This window comes from Poromitra crassiceps (assembly GCF_964638095.1).
Source record: "Poromitra crassiceps genome assembly, chromosome: 27".
In the NCBI taxonomy this organism is placed as follows: Eukaryota; Metazoa; Chordata; class Actinopteri; order Beryciformes; family Melamphaidae; genus Poromitra; species Poromitra crassiceps.
Window position 1 is genome coordinate 2,378,604 of NC_139650.1, and position 27,500 is coordinate 2,406,103.

The 27,500-nt window shown below is 44.3% G+C and overlaps 1 protein-coding gene across 2 annotated transcripts in view; it reads left to right on the top strand.

Annotated features, from left to right (window-relative positions):
• Positions 1-6,510: 6,510 nt before the first annotated feature.
• Positions 6,511-27,500, top strand: part of LOC310799433 (RNA-binding motif, single-stranded-interacting protein 2-like) — a 47,581-nt gene continuing 26,591 nt past the window's right edge. For both annotated transcript variants that reach the window (XM_083662015.1, XM_083662016.1), the window contains exons 1-2: positions 6,511-6,591; positions 26,444-26,601. In XM_083662015.1, coding sequence (XP_083518141.1) covers positions 6,520-6,591; positions 26,444-26,601 — 230 coding nt within the window. In that variant the 5' untranslated portion in view covers positions 6,511-6,519. The remainder of the gene's footprint in view (positions 6,592-26,443; positions 26,602-27,500) is intronic.

Consider the following 27,500-nt stretch of genomic DNA (forward strand, 5'->3'; position numbering starts at 1 on the left):
TTGGAGCTGTTTTCTTGCCAGTGTTGCATGTCAAAGTTTTCGTTAGTTACAACAATGTTAGTTACAATGTTAACTACAAAGTTAGTTACAATGTTAACTACAATGTTGGTTACAATGTTAACTACAATGTTGGTTACAATGTTAACTACAATGTTAGTTACAATGTTAACTACAATGTTAGTTACAATGTTACTACAATGTTCGTTACAATGTTACTACAATGTTAGTTACAATGTTAGATTACAACAAAAACAAATGCAGCATTCAATGCAGAGCTGCAGAAATGGAGACATCAGCATTACATTGAAGCACCCCTGACCCCTTTTCCAAAGCCGCCGAGTACCAGCAGGGTTCACTGCTGCTGAGGCTGTCATAAATACAACTGAACGCCAGTGCAATGTGATACACACACTAATAAGCAATTTACTGACACACACACACACACACACACGCACCTGCACACACGCACGCACGCACGCACGCAAGCACACACACGCACACACACACACACACACACACACACACGCACACACACACACACACACACACAGCGCTTAGCTACCCTAGGGGTATAATGAGTATGGATTCACAGGCCAGAACACTTGGGATGGAGGGGCTGGGTTACTTAGCAACGAGCGTGTTGATGTCCAAACAATGTGTGTGTCGTCGTAGCGACTAGTTGTGCCAGACCAAGGTTCCTTCAGCGCAACAATGTCACTGTGTGTTTCTGACTGCAGACAGAGGAACAGCCCACAGACAGGCTACACTCAATCAAACACACCGACACTGAATACTCATTCATAGTCACAGTGTTGACACGGCTGTATTTTGCATTACGCGAAGTAGGCTACGCTACGCTCACACTTAGCAATATGAAATAAGCCAAGGAGCAGGATCTTGCAGAGGGGGCATGGCATGCTAATTCTGCATTTGGTTTGGGAAGCTTTTGAAAGCTCATCAGTTTATAGACGTTAGCACCAAAATGAAGAATATGATCCTTCTCCAACCAAGTTTTTCTTTTACTTGATACAATTTATAAAAAAAACAGACAAAGAACATTCAGACAGACATGCTGCTTTCCCCTTGATATCTCTATCTATCTATCTATCTATCTATCTATCTATCTATCTATCTATCTATCTATCTATCTATCTATCTATCTATCTATCTATCTATCTATATATCTATATATCTATCTATCTACCTATCTATCTATCTATCTATCTACCTATCTATCTATCTATCTATCTATCTATCTATCTATATATCTGTCTGTCTGTCTGTCTGTCTGTCTGTCTGTCTGTCTGTCTGTCTGTCTGTCTGTCTGTCTGTCTGTCTCTCTATCTATCTATCTATCTATCTGTCTGTCTGTCTGTCTGTCTGTCTGTCTGTCTGTCTGTCTGTCTGTCTGTCTGTCTGTCTGTCTGTCTGTCTGTCTGTCTGTCTGTCTGTCTGTCTGTCTATATATCTATCTATCTATCTATCTATCTATCTATCTATCTATGCTTGGTGTCCTTGTGTGCATTCTAGAAAAAACGATTCATAATTGTTGATGAAAGACAGTTCTCTCCTTGCACGCCATTGCCACATTCGTAATACGGCATTGCTTTTTTGTTGTTGCATCAATTCATCTTAATAATAAAATGTGCTAAAGCCTCTTTAGTGACTTGTGTGACTGAGAAAGCAAAAGTGCTTCATGTGTGTGTAATTAAAACCCATTGTTCTGAATGCCAGCAGCACATATGCAGCAGGTTTCAAGTGCCATCTGTGTCGGGGTGCATCTTCCAGCTCATCTCTGTGTCGGGGTAGCCTGGGTAAACCCAGCCTCCATGTGACCTCTATCTACAGTATGTGCTATCAGTCACAAGATGTGACTGATAGGCTAGCACATAGATAGAGGTCACGTGGAGGCTGGGTTTACCCAGGCTAGTGTCGGGGTGCATCTTCCAGCTCATCTCTGTGTCGGGGTGCATCCTCCAGCTCATCTCTGTGTCGGGGTGCATCTTCCAGCTCATCTCTGGCAACAGCTGAAAGTGAAAAGGCATTTAAATGTAGCAGAAGTTGATAAGAAACCAGAATCACTGACAAAGAGGCCATGGATGTCATGTGACCTGTAAGGTCACCGCGGGTTCATACTGTGTTTAGGTTTAGTATGCTGTGTGCATGGCTGGTGTTTACTGCTCCTCATCTGTGACCTTGAGAGGAAAACAGGACAGTCTCAATGTGGGCAGCAGATGCTCTCGACCCGCTGTACTACACCGTGACAAGTCCACGCCACTGCTCTCAACCCGCTGTACTACACCGTGACAAGTCCACGCCACTGCTCTGGACCCGCTGTACTACACCGTGACAAGTCCACGCCACTGCTCTCAACCTGCTGTACTACACCGTGACAAGTCCACGCCACTGCTCTGGACCCGCTGTACTACACCGTGACAAGTCCACGCCACTGCTCTGGACCCGCCGTACTACACCGTGACAAGTCCACGCCACTGCTCTGGACCCGCTGTACTACACCGTGACAAGTCCACGCCACTGCTCTGGACCCGCCGTACTACACCGTGACAAGTCCACGCCACTGCTCTCAACCCGCTGTACTACACCGTGACAAGTCCATGCCACTGCTCTGGACCCGCTGTACTACACCGTGACAAGTCCACGCCACTGCTCTGGACCCGCTGTACTACACCGTGACAAGTCCACGCCACTGCTCTGGACCCGCCGTACTACACCGTGACAAGTCCACGCCACTGCTCTCAACCCGCTGTACTACACCGTGACAAGTCCACGCCACTGCTCTGGACCCGCTGTACTACACCGTGACAAGTCCACGCCACTGCTCTGGACCCGCTGTACTACACCGTGACAAGTCCACGCCACTGCTCTGGACCCGCTGTACTACACCGTGACAAGTCCACGCCACTGCTCTCAACCCGCTGTACTACACCGTGACAAGTCCACGCCACTGCTCTCGACCCACCGTACTACACCGTGACAAGTCCACGCCACTGCTCTGGACCCACCGTACTACACCGTGACAAGTCCACGCCACTGCTCTCAACCTGCTGTACTACACCGTGACAAGTCCACGCCACTGCTCTGGACCCGCCGTACTACACCGTGACAAGTCCACGCCACTGCTCTGGACCCGCTGTACTACACCGTGACAAGTCCATGCCACTGCTCTGGACCCGCTGTACTACACCGTGACAAGTCCACGCCACTGCTCTGGACCCGCTGTACTACACCGTGACAAGTCCACGCCACTGCTCTCGACCCACCGTACTACACCGTGACAAGTCCACGCCACTGCTCTCGACCCACCGTACTACACCGTGACAAGTCCACGCCACTGCTCTGGACCCGCCGTACTACACCGTGACAAGTCCACGCCACTGCTCTCGACCCACCGTACTACACCGTGACAAGTCCACGCCACTGCTCTGGACCCGCTGTACTACACCGTGACAAGTCCACGCCACTGCTCTGGACCCGCCGTACTACACCATGACAAGTCCACGCCACTGCTCTCGACCCGCCGTACTACACCGTGACAAGTCCACGCCACTGCTCTGGACCCACCGTACTACACCGTGACAAGTCCACGCCACTGCTCTCGACCCGCCGTACTACACCGTGACAAGTCCACGCCACTGCTCTGGACCCGCCGTACTACACCGTGACAAGTCCACGCCACTGCTCTGGACCCGTTGTACTACACCGTGACAAGTCCACACCACTGCTCTGGACCCGTTGTACTACACCGTGACAAGTCCACGCCACTGCTCTCAACCCGCTGTACTACACCGTGACAAGTCCACGCCACTGCTCTGGACCCGCCGTACTACACCGTGACAAGTCCACGCCTCTGCCTGGGATTAAAGGGTCCGGCTGATGCTGATGATACTGAGTTGTTTTCTCAGCTCAGATGTTTCGGACCATTTACGAGACAGTATCTTGGTAGTGGGCTGTGCGTATGGCTCCCATTCAGTCCTACATCTACATCCTCCTGGGTCTTCACTTGATGTCTGAATGGAGGTCTTCTGTGGAGACGCATGGGAAGGGAGCGGGACTATTAGCAGTTAAGATATAAGGGCAGCACAAACCATATGGCTGATTATCAGCTGCCACCATGCATCACAACAGTGTAAAGTCCATGCCAAAGGCACAGTACTATTCTGCTTCCAGTAAGAGAAACAGCATTACTGACAAAATGATAGTGAACCTGTGCAGTTTTTTATGGTTATGTAAAGATAGTTGTAGGTTTTCGTATATGGCATTTTGGAGCTGCAATATCATTTAATTTGAAAGTTTCTGATGAGGTAGCCTAATGAATGGAACCGAAGTTGTCAGGAATATTATCGCAAATGAGGAAAAACCTTAATAAATCCATTGACTCTCCCCCCTGCCCTTGTCCCACTGTAAATAAAATGTGAAGTTTCAGGGAGACTATATATTGAGCCTATCTTCTGTGTTCTTTCTTTCTTTTGAATAGTCATTTTTGAAATAATGAAATGATCAACAAACTACGGTGAGCGGATTCTCATACAACGCAGTTACACTGACTTCTGTCTCGAGCTCAAGAGAGCCTGGATCGGATGATGTGATCCAAACCGAGTCAGAACATATGGAACATAGCTCATTGACAGTTTCAAAGTTTAAAGGGGATTTCCATTCAGTTCAATAATTCACATATCTTATTTTTATGGTACAAAGCAGTTCAAACTATTTCTGAACATGAACGTCTCTCCGAAAGCTAGAAACCAGAGAACCATAACGTGTGATGTCACTCCCCACGTCTGAACTTTAACATTCAAATGAGATGTTTATTACTGCAGCGCTATCAGTTCCCAACCAGAAGGCATAAAACTTTATGATGACATCTTTGTATAGTACATTTCTAAAACAAACTTTAGAACGTGCTTATATAGCAATCAATACAAATAATAAACAAGGTCACGCACGCAAAGAAGAGGACTGCTGTAAAAACAGAGGGGATTTAGATCTTGCTTAGGTTAAGAGAGGTTATATATTTAGAGTAGGCCTATACTCTTATGCTTAGGTTAAGAGAGGTTATATATTTAGAGTAGGCCTATACTCTTATGCCTGAAAATCACCTGTCATTTACAGTAGTCTGCTTTTCAATCTTTTTATAGTTCTTTTTTAGTACACTATAGGACTATGGTTCAACAATGGATGATAAACAAATAGGAGACATCAGGCAAATGCTCTGTCTGTTTAAGATCCCAACATGCTCTTAAAATCGGACTAACACTGGCAAGAATATAGGTGCAGCTCTATTGACTTGTGTAAAATTGCAAGTGGCCTTAAAGGAAAGGTATAACTAAAGATTTCAACTTATATTCAATATTAAATCCCTATAGGGATTCATAGTGTCTGGTTCTCAATGGTAAGTTCATATAGTGAAATTTTCTGTGGTGTTGTACTATTCACTGTACCAATCACTGAACCCCAAGGCATTTAACTAGTATGAGTTGTGCCAAACAAATGTTAATAACTCAAAAAGTATACATCACACCGCTTATATTTTGACATTCTGAGTGAGAGCAGAATTAGCTCAAGAGTTTGATGTTATAAGTGTATGCATGTCGTGTTAAAGTTATGTGAACTGTCGCAGTTTTTAAAATGTAAACAGGTTCAGCCAGCTAGAGTCAGACACTCAAGATCATGCTCCATAGGGTTAAATTGCCATTGCCACCCAGTGACGCAGTTTGTTTACCTAAATGCTGCTCGGCTCGTATTGCCTCCATGACCATAACCCATGTAGCCTACAGAGATGGAGTAAACAGTTCAGTTATGTTCAGATCCCCTTATCACAAGTATGTCAAAGGGCATCATCACAGTAATACATTGTACACAACATACATACATGATTTAGCGTACATAGGCTACATACTGGACATTTACTAGATTATATAGGCTACGTTGCTATAGGCTATTACACAAACACAGCATATCTGTAGATCTTTAGACTGTGAGGAAACCCACGCAAACACGCAAACTCCACACAGAAAGGACTGGGGTGGGGATTTCGAACACAACAACCTTCTTGCCATGAGGCGACAGTCCTAACCACTGAGCCACCGTGCCCCCATAGCCTACAAAGGTTCCCAAAAAACCTTTTTAAGTAAAGGACCCCCCCAGTTAGACCACATATAGGCTGCTACCCTAGGTTCTTAAAACACTTTACCCCCAAGGAAACCCATTTGAGAGGATTTTCCAGTCATTTTTCCCACATTCTCTTCTAGTGAATGAAAGACTGTTGAATTTGAACTAATCCTCATCTTGCTCGGGCCCCCCTGGACCCCCCTGCGGGACCCCTGGGGGGCCCCACAGAGCACAGAGCCAGCCTTGGGACTCCCAGGCAGGCCTGCCTGATATGCTCCTGCAGCACCACTAGCAGACAAGCAGCGGGACTCCAAGCCCAACTTCCCGAGCTGCTGACGTCAGCTGGCAGCCTGGGCTGAGCTCGCCGCTCCGGACATAGCGCCTAGGAAAATGCTGCTCTCCGTACCGCCAAGGGCAGGAATCAACCCCTACAACGGCTACAACAGCAGAAACAGCAAAAAGGTAACGGCTTTGGGGATTTGCCCCGTTTTTTCCGCTTGTTCCCCCTGCAGGGGCAACACGCCCGTGTGTGTGTGCGGCGACAGACAGCACGGGCTGGGTGACAGTGAGCTGCAGTGTCCTTGAAAAGCGAAACGCACTGAATTAACTTCCAAGACTTGGCGGAGAAAAAGGGACTGTTTATAATGACTGCGGCGGCACCGTGCGAGGTCGATGTGTGGATTTAGCCAGCGCTCGGTGCTGTCACCGAGGCGCCCCCGGTGCGTTTATGTTGTCGTATCGGTGTCTGTGTACAGTACTAGGGATGTCGATATGGCTCTGCTCACTCATTTGAAAAAGTAAATGGTGGAGAGCAACTTTTATGGGTTACTGTATCGTGTCGGGATCTGTGCGTGGACGTGTTGTGGAGGCAGGGGGGCGCAGGGGAACAGAGAGGCACGGGGGGAACGTGATATTCTTGGCGAATGATTTGTGTCTTTACGTTCGCGATCCACGAACACTGGTATCTGCTGGAAAATCAGCTCTTCATTGTCTCTACGCTGCCGCCGCCGCGTAACTTTGCAAAGTTTACCCCCCCCCCCTCTTTTCCCATCTGAAAGCAGAATATGCCCCACCCCTTGAAAAATCCCACCAGACCCGACATTCCCAGAATTATGAATCGCACTCTATGGTTACATTCACTGTTGACATCGCCACTTTTGTAACCAGTGTGATTATGCAGACTGCGACTATGTATCCATATTCTCTTTGCCGAGTGGAACTGTTATTGCACAAAACACAGCATCTGATATATTATAGAAAACCAAACTGGTTTAATGTAGGCTACATAATCTAAAAGTTCTCAATTAAATCATAATTACATTATATTCTTCCAGTATGCTGTATCTATTAGTTTAGTTACTTTAAAGCCCCCCCCCCCCCCCCACTAGCAAATCTTCTTTTGATTATAAAGAAGTATCATTTTTCATGTATCTTCACTCCCTGGCATGGCTCATAATGGCACATGTTGTGTTTTCATATCAGATCACATATACCTGCTCCTTTCCTTCTGTTCTGCATGCTATTCATTGGCTGTGTTGCTTTGAGCTTTGGAACTATAAATGGCATCTGAATGTATTTTGACGTATTGCCTTTCTAAGATAATGGCCATGACCTGGACTCATGTTTACCTTCATGTACCCCACGTGATGTCGTTAGTGCTCGCCTGAGGATGAGAGTGTCTATTGCATCTCTCTCTCTCTCTCTCTCTCTCTCTGTCTCTGTCTCTCTCTCTCTCTCTCTCTCTCTCTCTCTCTCTCTCTCTCTGTCTCTATCTCTGTCTCTGTCTCTGTCTCTGTCTCTCTCTCTCTCTCTCTCTCTCTCTCTCTCTCTCTCTCTCTCTCTCTCACACACACACACACACACACACACACACACACACACACACACACACACACACACACACACACACACACACACACACACACACACAAACAAACAAACAATACAAATTGGGTATTTCCAGAATATCTAATAATTTCTATGCAACCAGTTGATTACTTGAGTTATTACTAGGTTATGCTTGCTGTGGTAGTTGGTGTTATCGGCGTTGCACGTGGTCGGGCATACACCTAATACATTATTTGCCCACCGACACGTCGTCTCCACTCCCACGGGAAATGCCGTGTGACACAAACGCACCTTCAAACGCCAAGCAGCCACAGACAGTGTAACGTCTCTTGCGCACTGATCAGATTTTTTCCGCATCTAGACGCCCGCTGTCACCTGGCTGGATGCTTGGTTCTGCAGCTTGATTGGGTGTCTTGCTGTCTTTCCGTTTTCAATTGGTTGATTTCAAATTGGCCTCTCCTCTCGTCGCTGCCGTCCGTCGCTCATCGCCTTGCAAAGCATGCTGGGATACCTGGCGACGTATCCAATCCAAAATGAATGGGTAGCAGGCTAGCAGCGACACCAGGCGTCTACACGCGAAAAAGGTAGCTGCAGTGTGGCCGTACCGTGACCGTCAGTAGGGGGTGACGGGGTGTGTAACGTTAGTGTCGATTTGAGTAGAGCGGAGAGCTTGTGTTGTGAAAAGAAGAAAGAAGAAACCATTCTTTTCTAATTTCAACCCAATGTGAGTCTTACAAGTGAAGTGCTCAAGTCAATTCAACTCAATTGTTTATATGAAGTAGCAGCAGTGACAGATGCACAGCTGAATTTGACAGGCTAGCTTGTTCCAAGAGCAGTAACTGTTATTAACAGGCAGCTAGAAGTCTGCTACAACGCGACGACCCAACCTGAATAAATTAACTTACTTAAAATGACTACTTTGACGACTGCGTTGGACTGAGAGCAGTTAAATGAAAAATCTGGAATGTCAGGACAGCTGAGGAGCTTGTGTGATCTTCACGGTGGGAAAAAAGCGCGAAACATTATTATTATTATTATTATTATTATTATTATTATTATTATTATTATTATTATTATTATTATTATTATTATTATTATTATTATTATTATTATTATTATTATTATATATTTTCATCTTTTCCCCCATTTTCTCCTCAATTGTACTTGGCCAATTTCCCCCCGCTGCCCCGGTCGCTGCTCCACCCTCTACCGATCTGGGGAAAGCTGTAGACTAGCACCATGCTTCCTCCGACACATGCGCAGTTGCCCGCCACTTCTTTTCACCTGACAGCGGGGCGATTCACCGGCAGGACGTAGCACGTGGCAGAATCATGCTATTCCCACCAGTTCCCTTTCGCCCCGAACAGGCGCCCCGACCGACCAGAGGAGGCGCTAGTGCAGCGACCAGGAAAAAACGGATATTATTGACCTGACCAATATTTCCTCTATTGTAAAATGACCAGTGTAACCGGTAACAACGGTGTTGTCACGACTTTATTAACAGGTGGGAAACAAACTTCCTATTGCCCCTAATCACCATGAACCATGAACAGCTGTAATGATTGATGTATAATCAAGTATCAAGAAAAAGATGAAAATTCCCTTAACAGTAAATACATTGTATGAGCAATCAAATGTAGAGAAGATGCCAGCATCTGTTGTCTTTTTTTTTGCATTTTTCCCTTTGATTTTGTGACTATTGTGTAAGCCTACAGCAGGTAAATAAGCAAGCTGTTGCCTAAGCAACGTTCATGATTGACTGAAGTTCTGAAACTTTTCAAGTACCACCGAAAAGTACCACTTTTCTTTATCAAAAGCTCTTTTTTTTACATGATTAATCAATTAACTGGTCGTTAACGTGACTCACGGTTTGATTAAGGACATTTATAAAAATGTGTCAAGGCATTCTTGTCATTGGCACGATGGCACTGACCTTTGTACTTTTTGCTGTTGGTTGCTTATAATGATGTTAACCTGACGGCGCGCCAGATGGTTTTATTGTTACACAGAAGTCCTCGTTGGAAACTGTTTGGAAAAGGGCGGGCACTTTCAAAAAAATACTTGGTAGGTGATTGGATGAACCATCTCTCTATCACTGTCTATCACAGGCTAACTTCAACCAATCAGATCACTGAACCACCTAACCTAAACCATGCCTGTAGCCGTAGCTGCCGGTAGTTATCTCCGTCAGGTCATGTGAGTGAGTGAGAGTGAACACCGTGGCTTCTGCGGTGGATCCACAGACATAAATCCATACGGTCATTATGTATTTGTAACTGGTGTCACCAGGCTAAACCCTAAAGCTGAATTTGGAGCGACAGCAACTGGACGTTTGAGCCACATTCATCCATGTTTGCTAGCTGGTTGATTTGCGCACATGCATGAATGAAGGTGACCTCTTCACAGAGTAGTGTAACAGTTAACACCTGCCGGGGGAACTAGTTACACACGCACCATTTTAACAATGGGTTTTGATTATTTTTTTTACCATCGAAATAAATTGCAATCCCAAATCTTTCCATGTACGCCCTGCAAGCTGCTCAAGTACCACTAGGGGTACGCATACCCCTGGTTGGGAATCACTGGACTAAGTGACTAAGACTAAGACTAATCGACTCATCGTTGTAGTTTTAATGAGACTGTCAGCTAAATGCCTACAATGCAAATGTATCTCAGTTCGTTTCTCGACCTTCATTTATTTCGGACATTGTGCAATACACTTTGAATGGGCTTTTGAGTGTTTTCCTGGATCCTCGAGTAAAACTGAAGAGTAGCGAATGAAAAAGGGTGGAAAAAAAAGAGGAAGGAAGCAGGTTTCCTCATCCCGTTGTTTTGGTGGTCTCTCAAGCTCGCCTATTCTGTGGAGCTGGAGTTCACAGAGAGGTCAAGTTCCTGTGTTGAGATTCCTAACATTTCCTCCTCCCACACCTCCACCTCTTTCTCATTCTTCCTCTCTCTCGGGCTCTCTCTCTCTCGGGCCATACCTGAGCTGCAGCACGGCCACATGGAATAAAAGGCTGAACACAAAACAAACACGCAGACGGGTGAGAAAAGGGCTCTTTATGTGTTCAAGGTGATGACTGGAGCAGATGACTCAAGCAGGAGTTTGGTTTCTGTCATGCTGCAGCCTAAAGCCGGCTGCTCCTCGCCTGACCCAGCAGCACCTCGACCCATTTCCTCGCTCAAATAAATAGAATTAATTTTCCCCAAATCAGATTTGGTGGCGTCCTGTGCAAAGCTTCCTGTATGGAAAAGGGCGCAGGAGGTGGCCTGTTGCTCCTCGCTTGGAGGTATCATATGTCCCGCTCATGCCTTCATAGAATGGCTCCTTTTCTTTTTGCATGTGTCAATCAGATTTTTGTTTTCAACCTGGAATGAGCCATTTTCAGTGTCCAATGTCCATCTTATGAAATGTCATACTGTTGTGATTTATCATATTATCATGTTATAATATATATATATATAGATAGATAGATATATCTATCTATCTATCTGTCTATCTATGCATCTATCTATCTATCCATATATGCATCTATCTATGTATCTATGTATTTATCTATCTATCTCTATCTATCTATCTATCTATCTATCTATCTATCTATCTATCTATCTATCTATCTATCTATCTATCTATCTATCTATCTATCTATCATCTATATATCTATATATATCTATATATCTATATATCTATATATATCTATATCTATATCTATATATATCTATATCTATATCTATCTATATATATATATATATATATATATATATATATATATATATATATATATATATATAGATATATATATATATATAGATACATATATATATATATATATGACAGCTGGAACAGGGACGGCACCCGGGTAGCAGTATGGGTTAGCTCCCCAGCCTGCGTCTTCCGTGAGGAAGAAGCCCAACAACCCACGAGAGGCCTTTTAGGAGGGCCATTCAAGCCGCAAGTGGAGACTGCAGTGCCACCAAGTACTGGTACTGCATGGTGTCCACTAAGATACCATCACCTCGGAATGAGATGTTTGGAGCGGGGGAGTCTGGTGCAGCGCACAGGTCGTAGACCTGGTGAGACGAGGGAGGAACCCGGCCGGTGGGCAACCCACAGAGCCCGGTCCCTCTACGTACCAGAGCCCTCCCCCTCCCCCGGTCCCAGCAGAGTAGTTCCGGAGCAGCGGATTGAGTGGCCCTGACCACGTGACCACCTTCGACCCTCCCTATAGGGCTGACCGTGGGTAGCTACTGGGACGTAAGTTGGGGCTTGGCCAGCCCCGGCTGGGTCACCTGGGCGAGGGTGTATGATGTTGCGAGACCCGAAACATCCTATGACCCCAGGGTACATCACTGAGGATACGTCCCAGTTATGCATCCATGCGATGTTTTTTTTTTCTTTATATATATATATATATATATATATATATATATATATATATATATATATATATATATATATATATATATATATATACACCAACACACAACTGTTTTTGTTTCTTTACAATTTCTAATTAGGACAGACAGGTGCATTTCTGTTTACTCCAGCACATTTAATTTAATATGAAAGAAGAAGAAGAAGAAGAAGAAGAACAGTCAGTGAGCACAAGGTAACAACAAGCATCTCAGATATCTGCTGTGGGAGGATGAACAGTGCGGCACTAAAAGGTCGTTCAGATCACCATATGGTGGGATAGCAGAAGTGAGGTCTATCATTCTTCTCCTTTAAAAGGAACAATTTCAAACTTTCACTTTCAACTCCACAAGCTTTGAGGTGTCACCAGCGGTCGCTAACTCTTACCTTATGTGAATCGTTCGTTCTCATTTTCTTTTTGCCTATTTTTGCTTGCATGCCATTCTCTTTGATGCTAGAGAGAGAGGTTGACTGCTGTAGATGGCAGACGAGGAATTTTTGGAATTTAAAACAACGTTGCCAACAAAAGAAGCTGGTTCTAAAGGCTGCACATTGTCATTCATCATATGGCAAGCAGGCACGTGAAACATCTACTGTAGAAAGGATCGGTTTTCTTTGGCAACATGCAGTTTGTAAACCCTGCGGATTTTGTCTTTGGACTGGTGGGGGTAATGATATGGTACAGTAGATAATCAATGCCTCATGTTAGATAATGTTATGTTAAATAATCAGTGTATTATAGGTTCTGCATAATGGCTAGTTTTGGCTAAGCATTCTTATTGGTTGAAAACACATTCCAACCATGAGGATAATTCCCATAAGGCACCAATAGCCATGTTTCATGAAAAAAGGAATTGGCTGCCATATTTTATTTAGCCATGACAAGTAAAGACCAGCCTCACAGCTGTTATTGCTATATCATTTACACATTTTACAATTTTGAAAGTAGAGTTTTTTTTTTTTTAGTAATGCTCAGACCCTGAACACAATTTACTCACAGCTGTTTTGGAGTATTGTATAACATGACTTATGCCCTCATTCAATTGGATTGATGTTGACATTTTAAAATGTCAAATTGAATTACTGAGCTCTAGCTGAATTGTACAGTACAACAAAATATGTATTTATATACAGTATGTATTTTCAAGGATTACATGTTTGTGCTTACATCATTTGTTTAGTTTAGTTAGACAGACAGACCGACACACAGCATCGTTTGTTGGATCGCCAAAGTAAATCCTGGATAAGTAGGCAAAGAAATGGTCATAGTAAGAAACAACGGTGTACCCTGTGTTAGGTTGTCATTTTCTAAATGACCTCAAAACCTGAATATGAATAATTGTGTGCCTCATCATACAGCATCACTTATCAATACAGCTGAGTTTAGTGCTAATATCTTGATGGAAATCCTTTGCCATGCAGGGAGTCATTTGATGATACCAGGGACCTTTTGAAGTTGAAACATGAATGCATATGGATGTAAATCTGTTCATCAATTTGTGTTTTTACACTATCTCAAAAAGTCACCTCAAAACGAGTGTATAATAACTGGAAACCTCGCAAATCTTCACAAATGAGGACCACTTTTCTGACTTTTGAAGCGTTTTCTGAAAAGTGGTCCTCATTTGTGAACATGATGTTGCTGAACACAAACTTGAAGTTTGCTGTTTCATAAACTTTTGTTAACCACAGACCTTATTTCAAGCATGTAATCCCTGTACAAAAATCCCATGGACTTTTCCATGTGAGAGCCGGAAGTGCAAATAAAACAGGGTTAGGGTTAGGGTTAGGGTTAGGTTTGGCGTTAGAATTAAGCAACAAAACGCGTTAAAATACGAAAACGGAAACCTCTCCTGATAACGAATCGCTGATAACGACCTTCTGCGCCTACTAGCAGGTCAGTAGGCTGCCTACTGGCCGATATGAATGGGGTGATAAGACGCTGATCACCACGATTGAATGGGGTGACAATTACCTGATCGGGTGGTTGGTTGGGGGATGGGGAACTCAGTGGCAGATTTCTATTACTGTAGTGAATTTGTTCAACTGATTTATTATTGACACCTACAGTGTTCAAAATGCAAAGCTCACGCTCTACTGGTCGATCTCCGTTCCTACCTTCACCTATGCTCATGAAGTGTCATGACCAAAAGAACAAGATCGTGGATACAAGCGGCCGAAATGGGTTTTCTCAGGAGGGTGGCTGGCATGTTCCTTAGGGATAAGCTGAGAAGCTCAGTCATCTGTGAGGGACTCGGAGTAGAGCCGCTGCTCCTTTTGCGTAGAAAGGAGCCAGTTGAGATGGTTCGGGCATCTGGTAAGGATGCCACCTGCTGGCCTCCCTAGGGAGGTGTTCCAAGCACGTCCAGCTGGGAGGAGACCACGGGGCAGAGCGAGGGGCTAGGTGGAGAGATGATATCTCCACGCTGGCCTGGGAACGTCTCAGGACCCCCCAGTCAGAGCTGGATAATGTGGTGAGGGAAAGGGAAGTTTGGGGTCCCCTGCTGGAAGTGCTACCTCTGTGAACCCATCCCGGATAAGCGGGTGAAGATGGATGGATGGATGTTCAAAATAGAGTAGAATGTGTGTAAGTGACTTATTATGGAGTGCTGATAATAACAATAAGTCATTTGATTCATACACTGTAGCGATGGGTGACACTTGTTGGGTGGCCGTGGTTGAAGCTGGACCAGTAGTCCCCGCAGCCAAAGTGTGCCTATAGTTTGTTGCAAAATGTTGCACGGACACTATTTCATTGGCAAGTGATATCACTGCTGTAAATCCATTTCAATCAGGAGAGACTAGAGACCAAAGAATGAATAAAGTGATATTTATTACAATAAAGTGAATAATTTACTACAGAAAGAATGATGAGAATAAAGTATTGTTATTAGTCTTTGGCAGTTAGACACCGCAGGGAGATCTTGAGAGAGCTGCATCAGCCCAGATCAGCATCCAGATATATCCCCCTGCAGTGTCTAGATACTGGTGGTGCTGCTGATCTCCTTCTGAGACTCATGATGAGACTCTTCCGACTGAAGAATGGGATAGGTCTGCGATGACCGGGAGGAGAGGGGGAGGAGGAGGGTGCGAGCCTGACAGCAGCGGTGATTGAGAGGCTGAATGAGACAGAAACAAGCATATTTAAGGAACCCGTCTCCAAGCAATTGGCTTACGACGGGGTTGAGAAGCAATGTGATAGGCTTACGCTGGAGGTGTGTGGGGTGAGAGGTGATTCTAGCAGTGATGTGACACTATGCAATTGGTTAACAGAGACTGGGCGGCAACCAGCTGATTGTTCATTGAAACCCGGAAATTGACAGCTTATTATGATCTTGTGAGTAGATTGAAGAGTGGAGATATAAAGTGAATTAAGGAAGTGTAAAAGATATTATAGTCTTCCTGGCTTGAACTTACGTTGAGAACTACATTTGCTATCTAAGAAGACCATATGGTTGTCTGTCATAGGTGTCTGATGATGAGGCTGCTGTTCTTCATTCCTGAAAACTCTTGGAATGTAACTGCGTGGTGTATGGACACAGTATACTGTTGTCTTTCAGAACTGCAGATTGAGAAGTTTTTCTTCAGGTGCCAAGTACACATTGCTATTTTCATGTCAAGTGACCATCTTCACTGCTCTCTTTTTCCATCGTGGAGTTCTCTTTCGGTCTATATTCAGACATCAGAATGGATGACGCTGAACCGAAGCAAACAAAACATTCAGAGCAAAGCATTCCAAACATTTCACATCACACCTCAAAGGATCACTCCAATCATGTCTAATGAGCAAGATTGAAGTAATGAGTGTTTGGTGTTTATTTACGCTGATGTTCCAAACATAGATTTAGCTTAGAGAGTTTGAAGCTAGAGGCGGTTTCAACTCGACAACATAAACATTGTAAATTCCCCCCCAGCTTACTTCCTGTTGCAGGGTTTGCTAGTACAATAACTTACAGGACATGAGCTAGGTTCCAAACCGTTCCCCAGCAACACTACTCTGTGAAAACCGTCTATAGGAGCAACAGTGTCACTGACTGCCAGTGCCAACTGATGTCTACATACTATTTTGAGTGCAATCATTTAGAACAGTGACCAAACAGTTGCACTCAGGTGAAATGTCGAGGTATTACATAAATAGACACTCTCCAGCCAATCTGAATGACTTCTCCCAGACCACCAAGTAAAGACTTGACAGCCAGCCTTTTGTGCCAGCTATACAAATAAAGGTTACTACCAGTATTATTATTATTATTATTATTATTATTATTATTATTATTATTATTATTATTATTATTATTATTATTATTATTATTATTATTATTATTATTATTATTAGTGTCTCTGTTGTATGGTGCAGATAATGGTCGGCTGTATAAGAGACAGCCACAACACTGCATGTGTAGTCTTTCACGTCGTAAAAGAAAACATGTCTATGCAGCTTTTGTAACCTGGAGACATTATATTATATGCTTACCCAATGCGCTCGTATTAAGTAGCATCTCGTCTACAGGAAATACATGACATGCCACAGATGATTGCTGTCTACCGGGCTGCTCCAGCATTGGTGCATTCTATAAGCTGCGTAGTGACTCGATCCTGGCTGAACCTGATGATGAAATCAGATGTTTTAGAGCGGTCCCTAACATGTTTCTCTGTCTCCTGTCATTGTTTAGTGTGTCAGATGTTTTAGAGCGGTCCCTAACATGTTTCTCTGTCTCCTGTTGTTGAATGTGTCAGATGTTTTAGAGCGGTCCCTAACATGTTTCTCTGTCTCCTGTCATTGTTTAGTGTGTCAGATGTTTTAGAGCGGTCCCTAACATGTTTATCTGTCTCCGGTCATTGTTTAGTGTGTCAGATGTTTTAGAGCGGTCCCTAACATGTTTCTCTGTCTCCTGTTGTTGAATGTGTCAGATGTTTTAGAGCGGTCCCTAACATGTTTCTCTGTCTCCTGTCATTGTTTAGTGTGTCAGATGTTTTAGAGCGGTCCCTAACATGTTTATCTGTCTCCGGTCATTGTTTAGTGTGTCAGATGTTTTAGAGCGGTCCCTAACATGTTTCTCTGTCTCCGGTCATTGTTTAGTGTGTCAGATGTTTTAGAGCGGTCCCTAACATGTTTCTCTGTCTCCTGTCATTGTTTAGTGTGTCAGATGTTTTAGAGCGGTCCCTAACATGTTTCTCTGTCTCCTGTTGTTTAGTGTGTCAGATGTTTTAGAGCGGTCCCTAACATGTTTCTCTGTCTCCTGTCATTGTTTAGTGTGTCAGATGTTTTAGAGCGGTCCCTAACATGTTTCTCTGTCTCCTGTCATTGTTTAGTGTGTCAGATGTTTTAGAGCGGTCCCTAACATGTTTATCTGTCTCCGGTCATTGTTTAGTGTGTCAGATGTTTTAGAGCGGTCCCTAACATGTTTCTCTGTCTCCGGTCATTGTTTAGTGTGTCAGATGTTTTAGAGCGGTCCCTAACATGTTTCTCTGTCTCCTGTCATTGTTTAGTGTGTCAGATGTTTTAGAGCGGTCCCTAACATGTTTCTCTGTCTCCTGTCATTGTTTAGTGTGTCAGATGTTTTAGAGCGGTCCCTAACATGTTTCTCTCTGTCTCCTGTCATTGTTTAGTGTGTCAGATGTTTTAGAGCGGTCCCTAACATGTTTCTCTGTCTCCTGTCATTGTTTAGTGTGTCAGATGTTTTAGAGCGGTCCCTAACATGTTTCTCTGTCTCCTGTTGTTTAGTGTGTCAGATGTTTTAGAGCGGTCCCTAACATGTTTCTCTGTCTCCTGTTGTTTAGTGTGTCAGATGTTTTAGAGCGGTCCCTAACATGTTTCTCTGTCTCCTGTCATTGTTTAGTGTGTCAGATGTTTTAGAGCGGTCCCTAACATGTTTCTCTGTCTCCGGTCATTGTTTAGTGTGTCAGATGTTTTAGAGCGGTCCCTAACATGTTTCTCTGTCTCCGGTCATTGTTTAGTGTGTCATGATGTTTTAGAGCGGTCCCTAACATGTTTCTCTGTCTCCTGTCATTGTTTAGTGTGTCAGATGTTTTAGAGCGGTCCCTAACATGTTTCTCTGTCTCCTGTCATTGTTTAGTGTGTCAGATGTTTTAGAGCGGTCCCTAACATGTTTCTCTGTCTCCGGTCATTGTTTAGTGTGTCATGATGTTTTAGAGCGGTCCCTAACATGTTTCTCTGTCTCCGGTCATTGTTTAGTGTGTCATGATGTTTTAGAGCGGTCCCTAACATGTTTCTCTGTCTCCTGTCATTGTTTAGTGTGTCAGATGTTTTAGAGCGGTCCCTAACATGTTTCTCTGTCTCCTGTCATTGTTTAGTGTGTCAGATGTTTTAGAGCGGTCCCTAACATGTTTCTCTGTCTCCGGTCATTGTTTAGTGTGTCATGATGTTTTAGAGCGGTCCCTAACATGTTTCTCTGTCTCCGGTCATTGTTTAGTGTGTCAGATGTTTTAGAGCGGTCCCTAACATGTTTCTCTGTCTCCAGTCATTGTTTAGTGTGTCAGATGTTTTAGAGCGGTCCCTAACATGTTTCTCTGTCTCTGGTCATTGTTTAGTGTGTCAGATGTTTTAGAGCGGTCCCTAACATGTTTCTCTGTCTCCGGTCATTGTTTAGTGTGTCAGATGTTTTAGAGCGGTCCCTAACATGTTTCTCTGTCTCCTGTCATTGTTTAGTGTGTCAGATGTTTTAGAGCGGCCCCTAACATGTTTCTCTGTCTCCTGTCATTGTTTAGTGTGTCAGATGTTTTAGAGCGGTCCCTAACATGTTTCTCTGTCTCCTGTCATTGTTTAGTGTGTCAGATGTTTTCGAGCGGTCCCTAACATGTTTCTCTGTCTCCGGTCATTGTTTAGTGTGTCAGATGTTTTAGAGCGGTCCCTAACATGTTTCTCTGTCTCCTGTCATTGTTTAGTGTGTCAGATGTTTTCGAGCGGTCCCTAACATGTTTCTCTGTCTCCTGTCATTGTTTAATGGGTCAGATGTTTTCGAGCGGTCCCTAACATGTTTCTCTGTCTCCAGTCATTGTTTAGTGTGTCAGATGTTTTAGAGCGGTCCCTAACTTCACTGCCAGGCGCATCAGCCATCCAAGGTGAATAGGTAGAGAGGGAGAGACAGAGAGGGGCAGAGTCCTTGGAGAAAGCACAGCTGTCTGAAATACGATGCCAAGTGCGGCAGCGATGCCAGACACTGTGTGCCTCACAGTTTGTTAGCGCTCTAACGTTAGCTCTGCTGTGGGCCAGCGTTTACAGGTATCCGTTTCCAAGCTCCATGAGTTCCTGCCACCCGACCCTACTTAAAGGACCTGCTGCGTTTGTTTGCATTTTGCACGTCAACTTGTACTCCTTGAATTCCCTTGTGCGAGACGTAGCGGCTAGCTAGACGCAACATTTATTCGAGAGAAAGGAAGATTCGTCGGCTGCGTAGCCGAAACGAAAGCACAGAAAGACAAAAGGTGTGACAAAGGGGAGGGGGGGGGGGGGGGGGTTGTGGACGAGTCTGGACGCGAGCTCCTCATTCAAATGGCCGTGTGCGATAAGATCAGGAGCAAACGCAAAGAGGATTTCCTGTCTGCCGCCATACAGCAAGCACACAAGCCTCACCTGTAACCCTCCGCTAGCATGGAGAGATTCTTATCAAATGCTGTGAGATCAGTTGGTCTCAAAACGGATTCTCACACAGCTTTAGGGATGCACCGAGATGAAAATGCCGGCCGATACGATAAGCGATATCAACATTGCTGTTATGGCGGATAACCGATATTTACCGATGTCGATATGATCTGCCTATAAAAACCAGTTTCTATGATAAATTATATTTTATCAAAATATAATTTGACATAAATTTGATCAAATTTTGTACCGCATTGTTTCCTCTCAATATGAACATTTTGGCCGATAACCGTTATTAAGATTGCTGGTATTTTGCTCATCGGACGGATAGGATTGCCGATATATTGTGCATCCCTAGACAGCTTTAAATTAATTAACTCCAGAGACTGATACTCATGCTTCAATTAAGGCTATACTGTAGGTATTAATTCCGAATTCTAACTTATTGATAAAGAGCAAATACTAATATAAATCTTTGACAAATGACTTATTGGTGAGTTGTGGTGATGACACAGTCATTTCTTGTCTACATGCTTTTCTTTCAGCATGTCAAAGGGAAAATGCATTGATTTGGTTTCAAAATCACCTGAAAAAAAATCTGCCGAAAAATGAAAGATTCAGATGATTCATTTGATTTCATAAGACTCATTGTCTTTGTTGATCTTGGAGCATAGCTGGTGCAGAGTGATAGCTCCACCCTCAGCAGAGTCATGCTGCCTATACACAGCCTGTCATTCAGCCAGGCTGTAAGTCGGTCAGCTGGTCGGACAGTCCTGGCTCTTTCCTGCCCGGTGAGGACAAGCAGTCAGGCAGGCAGCAAGCAGGCAGCCAGGATGCAGGAAAGCAGGCGTACCCCCAACAGCCAGGAAATCCATGGAATTCTACGGGTCAAACTGGGGTCGAGTTGAGAAGCCCAACAGGAAGAGAGAGATCAAAACAGAGATGGAGAGAGAGCGACAGGCCAGGAGATAGGAAACCAATGAGACGGCAGGGCTTCCAAACAAGAGAGGAGAGAGGTACAATGTCGAGTGTTGGTATTAAGAACAGGATGGCTTTAGAGGAGGATGTATGGAAGTGAATTGTTCCTGACCAGTTATATAAGTGACAATGACTGATAGAGAGTTGTGAGAACCTTCTTGCAGACATAATATGCCGTATCGGAGACAGATATTTGCTGGCGGCTCCGGTGTCTGACTCTGAAATGAGTTTGAGGATAACGGAAACGGTCTTATTTATAGAAATGTTCTTGTTTTCATCTTCAGTTTGATCCAGCAAATAGCGGGCGATCATTTTGAGCTGATTTGTTCTGAATTTGGTGCGTGTGAGCAGAGGGACAGACTAGAACATTGAGTGTATTGTTGATCAGAATCAGGCTGCAGACTGGGCAGCGACAGCACACAGTCCAGTTAACTGCATCTGACAGGAGTTATTCAATCTGAACAATTAATCTGAATTGTGCAACACTGTGTGTGTGTGTGTGTGTGTGTGTGTGTGTGTGTGTGTGTGTGTGTGTGTGTGTGTGTGTGTGTGTGTGTGTGTGTGTGTGTGTGTGTGTGTGTGTGTGTGTGTGTGTGTGTGTGTGTGTGTGTGCATGCATCATCTATCTGCAGTGAGCTCTGAAGGTGTCATGTATAATTATGTACCGGTAATCAGATTAGAACATTGATTTGATTTTCTCTGTCAGTGGATACATTCACATTGAGGATGTTTGAATGAATTGGCAGTAGAATCTGGAAGTTAAATGGACTAAACTGGATTAGTTGAGGTGTGTTTATTGAGGGCAAAGCAACTGAGAAGCACATGTGATCACTCCATCTGTTCCATTTCCTGAAGCATCAGAAGGGCTACTGTGATTGTCCCTTAAAAATTGTTACTAGGGTCAATAGATTGGACTGTTTTTTTGGTGCACAGTTCACAGTAAACTCGGGGAAACTTTGGATGTATTTTACTCTGTACTCTGAGGCTATTTAAAATGTATCAAAGTACATTACTTCAAGCAAAATTTACTTAAAGGTCCCATTCTGTGCAAAAGCTGTTTTTACTTGTAAATGCATATTTACTGCTGTCAGCCCTCCCTGTAATGAGTGGTCACACGCTCAGAACTGCCACAGTTGGATTTGTCCCTATCCAGCGTCCCCCTGCAGTCTCCTCCAAGCCACACCCCCAAACGCTTCGTTTGCCCAGAGGGGAATTGGGACGTCACGAGCTTCCTCCTGCATACTGCGCGGGTCTCTCTCACACAAGCTACCTGCACCATTTTGTCTATAGCCACAAAATTAACACTTCTAGCTGGAGCGACGCCAACTGTACGTGATCCAGCAACTGCAGAGGTGCATTCGGTAAGTCTAGGCATTTTGAGATGTCCTCTTTAGCATAGTACCGTTAAGTTAACGATAACTCGCAACCTAGCGTGCTGGTCCACAGACGCTAATCTGATTGGCCGCTGGGAGCCTGGGGCGCGCTCTCCCTCAGCGGCCAATGGGAACTGTTAGTTCTGAATATATTATAGAAACAGGCCATTCTTGGGAAGCGACGAGATGAGGAAGTGAGAACTCCGTCACAACAAACGGGGTTGCTATATTTTCGACAGATTAATCCAGAATCATGTTTTATGGACCAGAGACACACGTTTTTAAGAGGTTACAGCTGCACGAATTGGGACCTTTAAGTAAAAGTAAAATTACTGATTTTAAAAACTACTAAAAAAGTACAAGTACACAAAAAAGCTACTCAATTACAGTAACTAGAGTAAATGTAATTAGTTACTTTCCACCTCTGTCAGTAACTGATTACTTTTCATTGACAGGCAATCTGTAATGTAAAGTACTTTACTGAGATCAACACAAAACTCAAACTCAAAAACTCAAAAAAAGTAATAATGTCACAAATCATATCTTTCAACTCAGTGTTTTGCTGAGCATTATCTAAGATATTTTGTCACTCATGACACACATGACATACACACACACACACACACACACACACACACACACACACACACACACACACACACACACACACACACACACACACACACACACACACACACACACACACACACACACACACACACACACACACACACACACACACACACACACACACACACACACAACACACACACAACCCCCTCTGCTGATCTGGGGAGAGTTGTAGATGCTTCCTCCGATACATGTCCAGTGGCCAGCTGCTTCTTTTCACCTGACAGCGAGGTGTTTCACCGGCAGGTCGTACGTAGCGCGGGGGAAGATCACACTATTCCCCTCAGTTCCCCTCCCCCAAACAGGTGCCCCGACCTGGCCCCCGACCGACCAGCTGAAGCACCAGTGCAGCGACCAGGACGCGTACCCTTAATCCAGCTTCCCACCGCAGACACAGACAATTGTGCCCGACCAAGGCGGAGGCAACACAGGGACTCAAACCTGCGACCCTCGTGTTGGCAGGCAGGGAATCTACCGCTGCACACCCGGACCCCCTCTTAAGGATAATTATAGGACTCGACTCTACGATAGTAGCGCAACAGGGTGTGTGTGTGTGTGTGTGTGTGTGTGTGTGTGTGTGTGGTGTAATACACAAGTATGGTCGTAGGCCGATGGTGTGTAGGCTGAAGGTTGTCATTATGATGTGTTCCTCGTACAGTCTGGCACTTGACTGGGACTTGGCAGTGACCCTCTTGTACAGTGTGTGAATGTGCTTACAGGTCTCTACTGTCCTTTTCTTTCATCTACAAATTCACTGCGTCCAAAACGTATTCATCACATAATATGGTCCAACAAAACCAAATCAAAGAAAACCACTACAGACGAGACAGTATCTGTAACATTGAAAAGCACTGCAGGCAGGGGATCTCACACATCGTGACAGACCGCCAAATCAAAATAAATGAGGCCAGAGCAGAGACTCAGAAGAAGATTGTTCTTGTTTGTAGTTTGTATCGAATTGTCAATTTGTCACATGACAATATTGGTGTGAATGAAATTTCTCATCACAATAGTCATTCTTATGCATTCTCTAACTGGGAGAATGACCTCCGCCAAGGAGGTTATGTTTTCAGTGCCGTTTGTCTGTCCGTCTGTCTGTCTGTCTGTCTGTCTGTCTGTCTGTCTGTCTGTCTGTCTGTCTGTCTGTCTGTCTGTCCCCATACCCCCGGTATGGGTACGGGTTCCCATGGGCGTTGAAAATCCTTGAACATTTGGGGAATTGAGAAAAATAAACAAAGTACTGGATTAAAATATATTAGCATCCCAATCTATCAACATCCCTCAGCCCTCTTGCCTGGGTCCAGTCTCCAGACCTTCGAATCTGTCCACTCCACGGAGTTGAGTTTGGCCCTCTGGACTGTTCCCCATGAACACCTCCCTCCCATCCTGAAGAAAAATCTGTGAGGGATATTTGTGTTGATATTGTTGCAGGGTTCAGTTTTAAAATGTAAAAATTAGACCTCTATGACATCGAATTTTGACCAATGTCATGTCATACCCCCCCCCACCCCCCCACCAAATAAATAGATAAAATAAAATAAAATAAAATAAAATAAAATAAAATAAAATAAAATAAAATAAAATAAAATAAAATAAAATAAAATAAAATAAAATATTGAATTTCACCAAACAATTCCTTGAATTCAATGTCCAAGTGAGTGTGGGGGCCCTGTGGTGTATGTGTGTGAATATCTGTGTAAAGAAATCTTTTCAGGTCAATTTAACCGTGTGGAGGACGGTGGGATTACACTTGAAGAAACGAGTCTGTTGAATGGGCTGGAGGGGGGCATGGGGGGGGGGGGGGGCTGTTTGAGTGGACACAATGCGGGACACTTCCACACTGCCGTATGGATGCTGTCTAATTAGGGGGATGGGTTGGTGCTCCTGGTATTCCTCTGTCTCCCCGCTGGGCCGCTCCTAAACAGCACCAGTCTGATCGCTGACCCGTTCTCCCCTCCGCAAATTAACCCTTTGTCTTCCTGCCGCCTCTCAACTGAGTTTCAGGGCGACCCACTGGGAGGCGGGGCTTTGTCACTGTCAGAAAACCTGCCTGGTCATTTCCATTTGTACCACAACAGATCGTGTAGGCCAGGTTCTAGCACTGAAGGAAAAACATTGGGTAACGAACACACACACACACACACACACACAATGTGTCCGTCTTGTTTGGAGACCAGCCAATTTGTCTGTTCCTGGAAAGAGATTTTAATCAATCTTTCGATGAATTCTTGACAAGCAAATGCGATAACGAAATCACACTCGGCCCAATAAAATCTATCCCCGGCAAACGGTGACGCACCTATTTATTGTTCTTATCCAAAGACAGTCACAAGCAGCCGTCCCATGAGTTGTCCCATAGTAAGATGAGATGAGATGATGCACTGCTGGTTGTGCAACATCTCTTCATGGTGAGTCACCGGCTAGTTGACTGCCATCGTTTACTACTGGTATTCACTGGAACACGATCCAGATGGAGAGGGTGGTGGGAGGCGGCTTCTTTTGTTGTGAAACGCTCTTGTGTACTAATGCACTATAGTATACAGTACATCAGCTCATTACAGGTGGTTGCAATATGTCCGCCGCGGATGTGACTGTCCAGTGTCCTCCCCCGGTAATGAATTCCCTGTGCGCCGTTGTTGTTTTTCATCTCTTTGACGTCCCCTCCTCGTTCCTGCGTTTGCTTTGATGTAATGGACCTTGGACCTAATGTGGACTGAGCTGAACCCGTGTTTTGGCATCTGCTTGTTTCGGGGGGGACAAGTGTGTTGAACCCGGGGGGCTTTAAGGCACGTCGAGGACAAAAAAGACGCAGGCGGCGATGTGCTCGAGCAGATGGCAGTGATTTGTTTTTGGAAATACCTGCTTTCAACAATGGGGGGTGGTGGTAGGAGAGAAGCTGGAGCTGCAGAAAAACAGACGACACACAACTGTTGACATCGAGGCTATTATTACATTCTGCGCCATCAGACTAGAGTCAATGTGGGTCTGTGTTCTTGGAGTGTTGGGTTTTGATATGCACCGCAAAGGATTTTCTGTGGCTCAAAAGTAGGGGGGAAAAAAAGAGAAGTTACCCAATATGGAGAACGCATAAGAGGCCCATGTTCCCTATATGGCGTAGTAGGCAGGCAGGAGGCCCCACATTCCCCTCAGAAAGCCCTATTGGTGAGTGTTGACATGTGAGCTGTGTGATATCATTTTACGCTACTCCCACATAAGCGTCTATCTTATGCAGGACTACAGTGAGGTTTTTTTTACGTTACATACACAGCTGCTGTTGTACCAGTACCCCCCTATGCAAAGTCTACTGCCACTTCCTTCTTGAGTACTGAAGCACTGGGTCAGAAATGTCTTGTAAGTTGTTCTTGTTGTGTCAATGATTCCCCGTGGTTTAACCTGTGGCAGCGAGGGAGGCATGATGGGCAGTGCGGCAGTAAAACACTCATTCCAACGTTTCTTTGTTTGTCGCAGCAGGCCTATGTGTCCTCCGGCCACCAGATGGCACCCCCCAGTCCCAACACCAACAGTAGCAGCAACAGCGGCGGGGAACAGCTGAGTAAAACCAACCTGTATATCCGTGGCCTCCATCCTGGGACCACTGACCAAGACCTGGTCAAGCTCTGCCAACCGTGAGTGACCTCTACTAGCCATTTCTTTTTAAAGGCCACTGGGGGCAGACGATCCTCACGAAGGATCTGGTATGAATGTGTTTGCATGTAATTAAATACAGCGAGCGAGGTGAGTTTGGAAAGTGGGTTAAGAAGGATGTGACTGCATCACGCCAGCCAGGATTCAAACTAGGGATGGGCATCGAATTTCGAATTTTCGAATAATCGTTGTTATTATCAAGGTCGACTTTTATTATTGAAATTCGAAATTCAAAAAAACAAACAAAAATTTTTTTTGAGTGAAATGTTGCATTGTCTCCCCTGATTCTAAGTATAGTCAAATCGCTTGGTTTGAGCAAGTAAAACAATTTTTATAAGCATTTTAAGCAAGGTTTATGGAAAAATGAATGGCGGATGAAATCCCATGAAGAGGGAGAGGGGGTGACTTTGGCACCCCTTTGGCACTCAGACCTGAGCCTACTAAATATTTAATGAACCACTCATGATTGTCAAAACTGTTTTTTATTTTCGAAAATGTCAATGTCATGTAACATGTTCTTTACTTCAGTGGTGCAATGCTTGTTTGAGCTAAAAATCCACAGCAGAAGCTTTTTATATTACGGTAATTAATAAAGCCGTAGACTTAGAATCAGGGGAGACAATGCAACATTTCACTCACAAAAAAAAAACAAAAAAAAAAAAACATTTTTTTTTTTTTTTTTACATTTTTTTTTTTTTTTTCGAATTTTGAATTAAATTCGAATTTGGCCAGCGAATTTCGAATAGTGTTTTTGCTAGAAATGCCCATCCCTAATTCAAACCCATGTGTTGATGATGTTCGCTAGCTGAGTGCGCCACAGGATTTCAATGACAGTGACAGCATCTTATGAGGATACTCTCTATATTAAATAACCCCTGTT